At 38.7% G+C, this 12607-nt stretch overlaps 1 protein-coding gene across 5 annotated transcripts in view; it reads right to left on the reverse strand.

Annotated features, from left to right (window-relative positions):
• TEX11 (testis expressed 11) overlaps positions 1–12607 on the reverse strand; it is a 212543-nt gene that overhangs the window by 130805 nt on the left and 69131 nt on the right. For all 5 annotated transcript variants that reach the window (XM_056809469.1, XM_056809470.1, XM_056809471.1 and 2 more), the window contains one exon: positions 11860–11945. In XM_056809469.1, the coding sequence (XP_056665447.1) occupies positions 11860–11945 (86 nt within the window). The remainder of the gene's footprint in view (positions 1–11859; positions 11946–12607) is intronic.

A 12607-nucleotide genomic window follows, 5' to 3' on the forward strand; every position in this document is an offset into this window, starting at 1 on the left:
TTGCTACCAACAGCAATACAATGATCCAGGATAATTCTGAGGGACTTATGAGAAAGAATGCTATCCACCTCTAGAGAAAGAACTATTGGAATAGAAATGCAGATGAAAACGTATACTTTATCACTTCTTTATTTGGATATATGCTTTGGGGTTTTAGTTTTATAAGATTATTCACTTAGAAAAATGAATAATATGGAAATGTTTTATGTGATAATGCATGTACAACCCAAATTGAATTATAATACTGAAATAACTCAATCTCAGGAAAAGAAATTGACCAAGCCATCAATGAATTACCTAAGAAAAAATCTGCAGGGCCAGAAGGATTCACAAGGGAATTCTACCTAACATTTAAAGAATAATTAATCCCAATACTATGTAAACTATTTGGGAAAATAGGCAAAGAATGCATCCTACCAAATTCATTTTAGGAGACAAATATGGTGCTGATACGTAAACCAAGAAGAGCAAAAAAAAAGAGAAAGAAAGGAAACTATAGACCAATTTCAAATTATAGCTATATATCATCAGATCACATGCTATGACCAGATGGAATATATTCCAAGAATTCGAGGCTGTAAAGAGTGATAGTTTAGTTTCCTTGTTGCCTATTCTAGTTCCTTCAAATTCTTTACCTACTCTTGTCAGTATAGCTAAAATTTCTAGTACAAAAATGCTTGCTGATGGTTTTAGATCAATATACTTTTTAAAAACTGTCAGCAAAATTGACCATACCAATAACAAAAAAAAATCAACAGAAATCACATGATTTCTCCAATAGATACAGAAAAAGATTTTGACAAAATGCAACAGCCATTCCTATTAAAAACACTAGAAAGCATAGGAATAAATAGAGCTTTTCTTACAATAAGTAGTTATCTATTTTAAATGATCAGCAAGCATGATCTGGAATGGGGACAAACTAGAAGCCTTCCCAATAAGATACTTGCTACCATCAACTATTAGTGAATATTATACTAGAAATACTAGCTATAGCAATAAGAGAAGGAAAAAAATTGAAGGAATTAGAATAGACAAGATAATATGATAGTATGTTTAGAGAATTTTGGGAAATCAACTAAAAACTGATTGAAAAAATAATTTTAGCAGAGTTGTAGGATATAAAATTAACCCACATAAATCATCAGCATTTCTATATATTACCAACAAAGTTCAGCAGCAAGAGGTAGAAGAAGAAATTTAAATTAATGATAGGTAATATAAAATACTTGGGAGTCTATCTGCCAAGCAAACCCAGAAGTATATAAACTCAATTACAAAACACATTTCACACAAATAAAATCAGATCTGAATTAAACAACTAAAAAAACAATAATTGTCCATGTGTAGGTGAAGGCAATACAATAAAAATGACAATTTTACCTAAATTAATCTACTTATTCAGTGCCATACAAATCAAATGTTCAAAAATTATTTTATAGAGCTAGAAGAAATAACAAAATTCATCTGAAAGAGCAAAATGTCAGAAATATCAAAGAAATCAATGAAAAAATGTGAGAGACAGCTAGGTGGCTCAGTGGATAAAGAACCAAGGGCTGGAGATGGGAGGTCCTGAATTAAAATCTGGCCTCAGATACTTCCTAGCCATGTGACCCTGGGCAAGCTACTTAATCCCAATTGCCCAACCCATACCACTCTTCTGCCTTGAAACCAATACACAGTTTTGATTTTAAGACAAAACGTCAGGGTTTAAAAAAAAAACCTGAAGGAAGGTGGCCTTACCATACCAGATCTCAAACTATTTCCCAGAGTGGTAATCATCAAGACACTGGTACTGGGTAAGAAATAGAGTGGTGGATCAGTGGAAAAGATTTGATTACACAGTAAATGACCATAGTAATCTAGTGTTTTATAAACCTAAAGATCCAAGCAAGAACTCACTATATCATAAAAACTGCTGGAGAAGTTAGAAAACAATATGGCAGAAACTAGGTATAGACCAATATCTCACACTCAATAAATACTACAATAAAGTTGAAATGGATACATGATTTAGATATAAAGGGTGATAAAACCATAAACAAATTAGGGGAGCATGAAATAATTTACCTGTTGGATCTATGGACAAGGGAAGAAGTTATGACCATGCAAGAGAAAGAGAGCATTAAGAGATGTAAAATGGAAATTTTTGATTACATTAAATCAAAAAAAAGTTTTGCACAAGCAAAACCAATTCAATCAAGATTAGAAGGAAAAGAGAAAACTGGGGGGAAATTTTTACTGACAAAAGCCTAATTTATTAAAGCCCTGAATTCAATTTATAAGAATACAGTGATTCCCCAATTGATAAAGGGTCAAAGGATATGAATAGGCTGATTTCAGAAGAAGAAATCAAAGCTCTCTCTAAGCAAATGGAAAAAATGTTCGAAATTACTTTTGATTAGAGAAATACAAATTAAAGCAACTCTGAATCACAACCTCTATCAGATTAGTTAATATGACAGAAAATAAAACTGATGAATATTAGAGGGGACATGAGAAAATTAGGACACTAAGGCACTCTTCATAGAGTTGAGAACTGATCCAAATAAGCTGGAGAGCAATTTGGAACCATACCCAAGGGGCTATAAAACAATACATACCCTTTTTTTGGATTGAAAATTTGTATTTAATTTAGAATATTTTTCCATGGTTCCATGATTCATGTTCTTTCCCTCCCCCAACCCCTCCCAGAGCCAACAAGCAATTCCAATGGGTTTTACATGTGTCAATGATCACAAACTACTTCCATGTTGTTGGTATTTGCACTAGGGTGATTGTTTAGAGTCTACATCCCCAGTCATATCCCCATCAACCCATGTGATCAAGCAGTTGTTTTTCTTCTGTGTTTCAAGATTTCCACAGTTCTCTGGATGTGGATAGTGTTCTCTCATGAGTCCCTCAGAATTGTCCTGGATCATTGCATTGCTGCTAGTAGAGAAGTCCATTACATTCAATTGTGCCACAGTGTATCCGTCTCTGTGTACAATGTTCTCTTGGTTCTGCTCCTCTCGCTGTGCATCACTTCCTGGAGGTTGTTCCAGTCCCCATGGAATCCCTCCAGTTCATTATTCCTTTGAGCACAATAGTATTCCATCCCCATCAGATACCACAATGTGTTCAGCCATTCTCCAATTGAAGGGCATCCCCTCATTTTCCAATTTTTTGCCACCACAACACAGCTATGAATATTCTTGTACAAGTCTTTTCCCTTATGATCTCTTTGGGGTACAAACCCAGCAGTGCTATGGCTGGATCAAAGGGCAGAGAGTCTTTATCGCCCTTTGGGCATAGTTCCACATTGCCACCCAGAATGGTTGGATCAATTCACAACCCCACCAGCAAGTTGCATACTCTTTGATTTGGGAATACTATTAAAAGGTCTATATCCCAAAGAGATTTAATAAGGGGGGGGGGGTTTCTATTTGTACAAAAATATTTTTAACAGCTCTGTTTGTGGTAACAAAGATTTAGAAATTGAGAAGGTGCCCATCAATTGGGGAAGGACAAAACAAGTTGTGGTTATGATTGCAATGGAATATTACTGTGGCCTCTCCAGCCACATCTTTGCATCTTTTCACTTCTCAGAGTAAGGCTTTATTTCCTCCCAATTCTCTTTCCAAAGAGCCCTATTATAATTAAGTCACTCATATATAGCATTAGTCATTTTTAAGAATATAACTGACCCATAGTATAACTATGATATGCAGGAGGAAAGGAGAAAATAGGACTAATCTATAGCACCAGTGTCTTTAGACAAGGGCTTGAAGATTTCTGATCATGATACATGTGAGAAGACATGGCTGACAAGAAAATCAGAGGTCTATGTTTACCTCTTCCTCTTAGGAAGCAAACTTCACATGAATCTTAGAACCCTCTAGGACGGTGATAGTGAAACTTTTAGAGACTAAGTGCCCAAACTGTAACCCCCCACGCCACATGTGAGCCCCCCACCTTGCCCCAGAAAGGGGGAGGGAGAAAGAGTTCCTCCCACTGGGCTGTTGGGCAGAGAGGTGCATCATGTGAAAAACGTCCTCAGGAGCACATTGAAAGGGGGAAGAGTGTAGCCCCCTCTGGCACATGTGACAGAGATTTGCCAACATAGCTCTGGGACTCACTACCAATGTCTCAAGTCCCTATCACCTAAGTGTCTCTTCTGCCTTCCCAGTCTTGCCTTACTTCATCATCGCCTAATAGGTTGCTGCCCTGGCCCTTATCAATGCTATTCCCCCAAGTGTTGTCTGTCCCAAGGATGAGGGAGAAGACTCACTTTTATAAGCCTTTTTTGTTAAACTAGTCAGCTCTTTTTGTGTTTTTACAGTGAATCAATTTAACAAAAGGAGGGTATGTTTGCTAAATGCTTCAGGAACATACTTAAAGTAAGGAATTCTTGTATTGAGCAAATTGTATTTTTAAGCCCTCACCTTCCATCTTGGAGTCAATAGTGTGTACTGGCTCCAAGGCAGAATAGTGGTAAGGGCTAGGCAATGGGGATTAAGTGAGTTGCCCAGGGTCACACAGCTGGGAAGTGTCTGAGGCCAGATTTGAGCCTAGGAATTCCCATCTCTAGGTCTGGCTCTCTATCCACTGAGCTATCAGCTGCCCCAAAATTGTGGTATTTCTAATTGTCATCCATCTAATTTTTCAAACAAACTGAGGCTTCTTTACAGAGCATGTTCTAGAGATTGAAACAAGTGATTTCTAAGTTGTAGATTAAACTATGCCTATGAACAATGTTATGCTGTTACTGAAGTTTTGTTTCTTAAAAATGATACAGATAATTTCTCCTCCACTTGGTCTTTGCATCACTGAAGCAGACATGGGAAGATACAGTAAACTTTTTGCAAAATGGTACACCATGTTCTGAACTGAGGGCTCTGAAGACTACCTGCAGAAGAATACAATGTCTTAGAATCAAGTCCCTTGACATTTCTGTTTTCTCGATATCTCTGCCTTCTGTCCCTTCTCCACAATCTCCTTAATTCAGATCCTTTAAAAAGCCTTCCAAGTGGTCTCCCAACTTCCAATCCTTCCATTCCCCCATCCATCATCCATTCTACTGCCAAAAGGACTTTCCTAAAGTGAAAGTCTGCCTATGACACTCATTCCCATGGCATCCTACAGAGCCTTGAGATTTTCAGGTTTAGATTTTAAGCCCTTTACAACCTGGACCCCAGCTATCTTCTTAATCAAATTATACATGCTCTCCACCTCTCCCTTTTCCCTTCACTCTTCATAGAACACGCTCCAGCCACACTGGCTCCCCTAATGTTCCTCCACCTCCAGGCTTTATGTCTTTCTATTCTCTAATTGCTGCACCTGAAATACATTCTCCCTTTACCTATATCTCCCAACTTCCTTTGTTTCCCCCAGAACTTTGCCTAAGTGACACCTTCAACAGAAAGTCATTCCCCAACCCCCTCTCCAGCTCGAGCATGCCCCCATTGCCTTGGACTTCCTTTGTACATATATATGTACAGCATATATATTCATGTATGTGTTATCTCCCCAAATAGAATGCAAGGAATAGAGAGGGGGCAGAGGCAAGATGGAAGCTTAGTAGCAGCAAAAGCTAAAACTGTACCAACTATCCTTCCAAACCAATCTTTAGAATGAGCCTCAAAACAATAGGAGTCAAAGCAGGATAGAGTGAAGGAGCTCTTTTGTTGAACACAATTTGAGGGGTAGGCGGAGAGAGTTGATTTTCATGGAACAAGGGGAAACTGGAAATAAAACTGCACACAGGAGTGCTAGCTGACCACCCTCCACCTACTGTGCCAATTTCTGTGACTGGGTATAGGCTAACTTCGAGGTTTAGGGACATGGGTTACACCAAGAAAAGAGTACCTCAGGCCCACCTATTGAAGTTCAGACTGATGCCAAGGCCCAGAAGTGAGGTCTGGAAATTCATAGCTCTGGGCCCTTTAAAGCCTGCCTTGTGGTGAAGACATAGTTTACAGTGCTGATTCCTGCAAGCCAGCAGCAGAGGAAATGGAATCTGCAAGGAGCTTTCAGAATTCCCAGTTCATAGGTAAAAAAGGCTAGGAAAATGAGCAAAAAGAAAAAAAAAAGAAAAAAACACTTAACCCTTGAAAATGTCTATGGGGACAACAGCAAAGGTGAAATTCAAGCAATCACATGCAAAAAACTTCCCCCCAAAATGGGAATTTGTCTCAAGCTCTGGAAGAACTCAATAAGGAATTCAAAAATCAAGTAAGACCGGTAGAAGAAAATGGGGGAAATGAAAGTAATGCAAAAAAGAAAATAACTTAAAAAGCAAAATTGGTCAACTAGAAAAAGAAACACAAAAATCCCAATGAAGAAAAGAGTGTCATGAAAAGTAGAATGGACCAAATGGAATAAAGGAGGATCAAAATGTCATGGAAGAAATTCAGTCTTTAAAAATTAGAATTCAGCAAATAGAAGCTAATGATTTCATGAGACAGCAAGAAACAAATGTTATAGCCAAGTTCAAGAGCTCCCTGGCCAAGAAATAAGTACTGCAAGCCTTTTGTAGTGGCAAAAAATTGGAAACTGAGGGGATGTCCCTCAAGTGAGGAATGGCAGAACAAAATATGAGATATGATGGTGATGTAAAACTACTGTGCTATAAGAATTGATGAACTGGATAATTCCCTAAAAAAATGGAAAGACTTTCATGAACTGATGCAAAGTTAAATAAGAACCAAGAGAATATTATACACAATAACTGAAACATTGTGAGATGATAAAATTTAATAGACTTTGCCACTAACGGTAATACAATGATCCAGGACAATGCTGAGAGACTTATGAAATAATGCAATGCTCTCTGCCTCCAGAGAAAGAACTGATGGAATAGAAATGCAGAAGAAAACGTGATTTATCACCTGTTTATTTGGGTATATGATTTGGGGTCTTGGTTTTAAAGGATTACTCTATTATAAAAATGAACAATATGGAAATAGGTTTTGAGTGATAATACATGTAAAAACCAATAGAATTGTATGAACTCCAGGAAGGGGCAGGGAAGAGGAGAGGGAGACATCGTGAATCACGTAACCTTGGAAAACTTGTGTGTAAATTTGTTATTGGAATAAAAGAAAAAAAATTGTTTTAAGTACTGCAAACAGGTGGAGCTAAGATGGCAGCATAGTAGCAGAAGCTTTATGAATCTCCTTCCAACTGATCATTACAAAGCATCTCAAAAGGACAGAAATCAAAATTGGATGAGTAAAGGGACTCTCCCACTGGATACAGCCTTAAAGTTAAGGCAGTGCCTAGGGATTTTCACACTATGAGGGGGCAAAACTACACCTCTATCAAAGCACAAGCTGATCACCCCTGCCCCACACCACCTACCATGCCAGAGTCAGGGCAAGGGCTGGAGCAATCTCTAAATTCTTGGGGGCTGGCTGAAAGCACCACAGATTTACCCAAGTGCAGTGCAAGGCCTTGGCAGCAAAACTTGGGACCCCAGGCTGAAGATTGTAGAGCGTGGGAATAAGAGTGATGAGATTGGGCAGAAAACAAAGCTGGTCACAGCAGGGGCAGCAGGGACTTGAAAAACAGCCTCAGTGAAAAATGCTTTAAAGTGTACTACACAAAGAACATGCCAGAGTTGCCTGTCCTCTTCACTCAGGCTTCTGACTGGAAAGAGAAGATACTACCAAGGCAATAGTTAGAAAAAATTACAAAATGTAAAATAAATAATTTTGACTTAAAAGGTTTTGTACAAACAAAACCAATGCAACCAAAATTAGAAGGAAAACAACAAATAGGAGAAAAAATCTTTATAACAAAAAACTCTGACAAAGGTCTAATTACTCAAATTTATAAGGAGCTAAATCAATTATACAAAAAAAATCAAGCCATTCCTCAAATGATAAATGGGCAAGGGACATGAATAGGCAATTTTCAGATAAATAAAAACTATCAATAAACACATGAAAAAGTATTCTAAATCTCTTATAATCAGAGAGATGCAAATCAAAACAACTCTGAGGTAGCACCTCACAGCTAGCAGATTGACTAACATGACAGCAAAGGAAAGTAGTAAATGTTGGAGGAGATGTGGCAAAATTGTGACATTAATGTGCATTGCTGGAGGAGCTGTGAATTGATCAAACCATTCTGGATGGCAATTTGGAACTATGTCCAAAGGGCTTTAAAAGACTGTCTGCCCTTTGATGCAGCCATAGCACTGTTGGGTTTATACTCCAAAGAGATAATAAGGAAAAAGACTTGTAAAAAAATATTTATAGCTGCACTCTTTATGGTGGCAAAAAAATTGGAAAATGAGGGGATGCCCTCCGATTGGGGAATGGCTGAACAAATTGTGGTATCTGTTGGTGATAGAATACTATTGTGCTCAAAGGAATAATAAACTGGAGGAATTTCATGTGAACTGGAACCACATCCAGGAATGGACTTGTCAAATGTAATGGACTTCTCTACTAGCAGCAATGCAATGACCCAGGACAATTCTGAGGTACTTATGAGAAGGAATGCTATCCACATTCAGACGAAGAACTGTGGGAGCAGAAACAGGAGAAAAACAACTGCTTGATCACATGGTTTGATATGATTGGGGATGTAGACTCTAAACAATCACACTAGTGCAATTATCAATAATATGAAAATAGGTCTTGATCAATGACACATGTAAATCCCAGAGGAATTGCGAGTCGACTACAGGGTGGGGGAAGGAGGGGAGGAAAAGAACAGGAATCATGTAACCATGGAAAAATATTCTAAATTAATTAAATAAAAATTTTCAATTAAAAAAAAAAAGGAGTGAAGCAGGGATGTCCATTGATCACCACTACTATTTATTTTTTTAAGTCTTTACCTTCCATCTTGGAATCAATACTGTATATTGGTTCCAAGGCAGAAGAGCAGTAAGGGCTGGGCAATGAGGGTTAAGTGACTTGCCCAGGGTCACACAGCTGGGAAGTGTCTGAGGGCAGATTTGAACCCAGGACCTCCCATCTCTAGGGCTGGCTCTCAATTCACCGAGCTACCCAGTTGCCCCCTACCATTAATATTTAATATTGTACTAGAAATTCTAGCAATAGCATTTGAATAGAAATTGAAGGGACCAAAGTAGGCAATGTGGAAACTAAATTATCACTCTTTGCAGATGACATGATGGTATTCCTAGAGAATCCAAGAAAATCAACTAAAAATCTAGTAGAAATAATAACTTTAGCAAAGTTGCAGGGTACAAAATAAACCCACATAAATCATCAGCATTCCTATGTTTTTACAGATGGAATACAATTGTTCTGTAAGGATTGATGATTTGGAGGCTTTCCATATAAACTGGGAGAACCTCAATGAACTGATGCAAAGTAAAAAGAGCAGAACCAGGAGAACATTGTACACAGAAAGTAAAACATTAAGGAAAAATCCAATGTAATGGACTTTGCTACTAGTAGTAGTGCAACAAGCCAGGACACTCCTGAAGGACTTATGTAAAAGCATGCTATCCACATTGAGAGAAAGGACTATGAGAGTAGAAATGCAAAAGCAAAACATATGACATCACTTATCACATGTATATATGAGTATATGATTTGGGATCTAGGCTTTAAAAAAAAATCATATGTACTGTGAAGATTTGATTTAGCCACCTCCTGATTTTGTTAATGTAACAATGGAGATACTTGGTCTAACAGAATCAGGAATGTCTTGTGAACTTTACATTGCTCCACCCTACTTAGTCTAACAAAGTCAGGAATGTCTGCACCCATATTTAAGGATTAAGTATCTAGGAGGATGGCCTTTGATAGGCATGTGCAGAAATAGCTGACAGACCCCTGGGCTGTCCTATGTCAAGCTAAGCTACCATTGGTACAGATAAGAGGCAGGAAAGTGACATAAAACCATCTATATAGGGTGCATCACTTCCTCTCTTCAGTCTTTCCCTGGCGAGGTGGCTGTGGCTGGTGACTTCCTGTGAGCTGCCTGGGCGCCAGTTCGATCCTGGAACTAGAGCCTGGAGGAGTTCCCTTAGACAGCTCCCTTGAGACAGTCACATGGTGAGTGATAAGACTGACTTCCCTTTCCCTTGACTCTCAGAGGAGGCCCCCTTGGCCAAGGCCTTGAACTCCTGACTGGCTCAGCCTGAGCCGGAGCAGTTTAAATTAACTCTTTCCTCTCTCTCTCTCTCTTTCCTCTTCTCTCTATAGTAATTAAAATCACCATAATTTCCAGCTGACTTGGGTATTTTATTAATTGGGATATCCCATATCCCACAGCAATAATTATAGTTTGGGTCAACGCTAAAATTATCCTTACAGTACAACCCAGTGGAATGGCTTGTTGGCTCTAGGAGCAGGGAGGGAAAGAAAATGAATTATGTAAACATGGAAAAATGTTCTAAAAAATAAATAAATAAAATGTAAAAAATAAAATAAAGTACTGCAAGCAGCCAGAAAAAAAAACAATTAAAATATCATGGAACCCCAGGCAGGATTACACAGGATCTGGCAGCTACCACATTGAAGGACCAAAAAGCTTGGAATATTGATATTCTAGAGAGCAAGGAAACCGAGTTTACCACCAAGAGTCACCTACCCAAATAAAATGGAAGCTCTAGGAAGAATTCTATTGTAGATTTCTGTTATCAATCCTTAGACCTCATGTGGTGCCTGACACACTGTTGGCACTTAATCATTGTTTTTCTATAGATTGATGATTGACATTTTCAGAATCAATACAATGCAAGTTATTTGTTTGGTATTACCCAATTATGAAATGGGAGATCTTGTTGGAGATGGGGTGAGGGGGGGTGTTAGAAAAGAGCAGATAACTTCCAGTATGGGAACTTTCTTTGCCAATACAGATCACACCTCACCAACTAACCTATGTCCTGAGGAGTTACCAGAAGTGCAAAGAGGTGACATGAGTTGCCCAGGGTTACATGGCTAGTGTCAGAGTTGAGATTTGAGCATAAGCCTTCGGTACTTTAGATTTATGCCTTGCCTTGCTGATTGCTTGATATGACCTACTATTGGTCATTTGTGTCCCATATCCACTTAATTCTCCAAGGTTTAATAAATGGTTCTAATTCTCCAGGAATGAGTTTAGCCACTCTAGCAAGTTAAGCAGCACACCCAGAAAGAGAATTTCCAAATTACAAAGGGAAATCCTAAGTAGAGATGGAGTGGGGAAAATTCTTCTAAGGGAGGCACCTCTTTCCTGTCAGGAAATAAGTCAGGGACCATGGGCCTGAAATGTTACATACCCAGTCTGGTTTGGTCACTGTGTCCACTGGTTTGGCTTTATTTTTTCTTTGTTACAAGGGAGAGCACATGGAGCCAAGATCATATCTTAAAAAGACTATGATGTCAAAAAATACATCAAAATTATTTTTTAAAAAGGAATGTGCTGGCAATAGTGAGGCTGACAAGGGAGAGGTATCTTGGGAAAAACTTTTTCCTATATTTTGAAAAGATCCAGAAAAAAAAACAGATGTTAACACATTAAGGAAGCAAGTTTTGAGAGGAAGCGTTGATCTTTTTTAATTGGGGAAGATTTTCTCTTTTCTGGTAAAAATGACTTGCCAGCTTTTTCAAAAAGCCACTACTCGAATCCTTCAGTCCACTGGTCCCAAAGTCGACCAGAAGCAGGGACCAGGATCTCTGTGGGTCACATATTGACTTAGTTTTCAAATTGGATGAGTTCTGTGTTTTATTGTATTCTGAATTATTTTGTTAACCGATTTCATTTGAATGTGATTCTGGCTTCACTTGGGAGTGTTGTGGGCTACATATGCGCATAGGCTACATGTCTGACAACTTTTTAGAGTAAACATTAACTGACATGGGTGGTGATCAAAGGTTTCCAGACTTAAACAGGCTCACTTCTATTTACCTAAGCCAATGAGAGCACTCTTCAAATTTCTTCTGGTAGTAGGCGTCCACTCCAAAGTTATAGCAGAGAATTGAGAGGTATCCAGGCTACAAGAAAAAGAAAGATACTTTGGCTGAGTCATTTCCTCAGAGTTGGATACAGTTGGTCTCAGCTTATATTCTTACCCATACAATAAAATGGTTTTAGGCATGAAAACCTCCCCCATCCATTTCCGTGCTGACCTTTCAATATATGCAGTAGAGAAACTAACTGCCTTGCCCCCAGAATGAGGCATCAGCAACCCCAGCCCTCGTACCAAACCAAGCTTGGGCAGGACACGCCAGAGAAGAAAGGAGCCTGGCTGAGGGCAACTGCACAGCATCACAGCAGGGATCATATTTAAAAAAGAAAACTGCCCCTGGAGAGGAGAGGAGGATATCTTGTTTTTAAATTAAGACGACAAATGTTCAAAGCTCTGGGATTCTGCCAAAGGACTGTCCTGTCATCATTGTCTCATGGACTTAGCACTGGAAAAGATCCTAGAAATCATCTAGTCCAACTTTGCAGAAAAGAAAATTGAGGCCCAGAAAGGGCAAATCACTTGGTTCAAATGACACTGGAAATAGATCTATTTTGACACGGGCACAGCTGTAACAAAATCCTTTACAGAATCACAGAATGCTGAGAGTTGGTACCAGCATTTATAGAGCATGCTAAGGTTTACGAAGCATGTACGTACTATGTGCTAGGCACTGTGCTAAACATGATA

This window comes from Monodelphis domestica, chromosome X (genome assembly GCF_027887165.1).
Source record: "Monodelphis domestica isolate mMonDom1 chromosome X, mMonDom1.pri, whole genome shotgun sequence".
Classification (NCBI taxonomy): Eukaryota; Metazoa; Chordata; class Mammalia; order Didelphimorphia; family Didelphidae; genus Monodelphis; species Monodelphis domestica.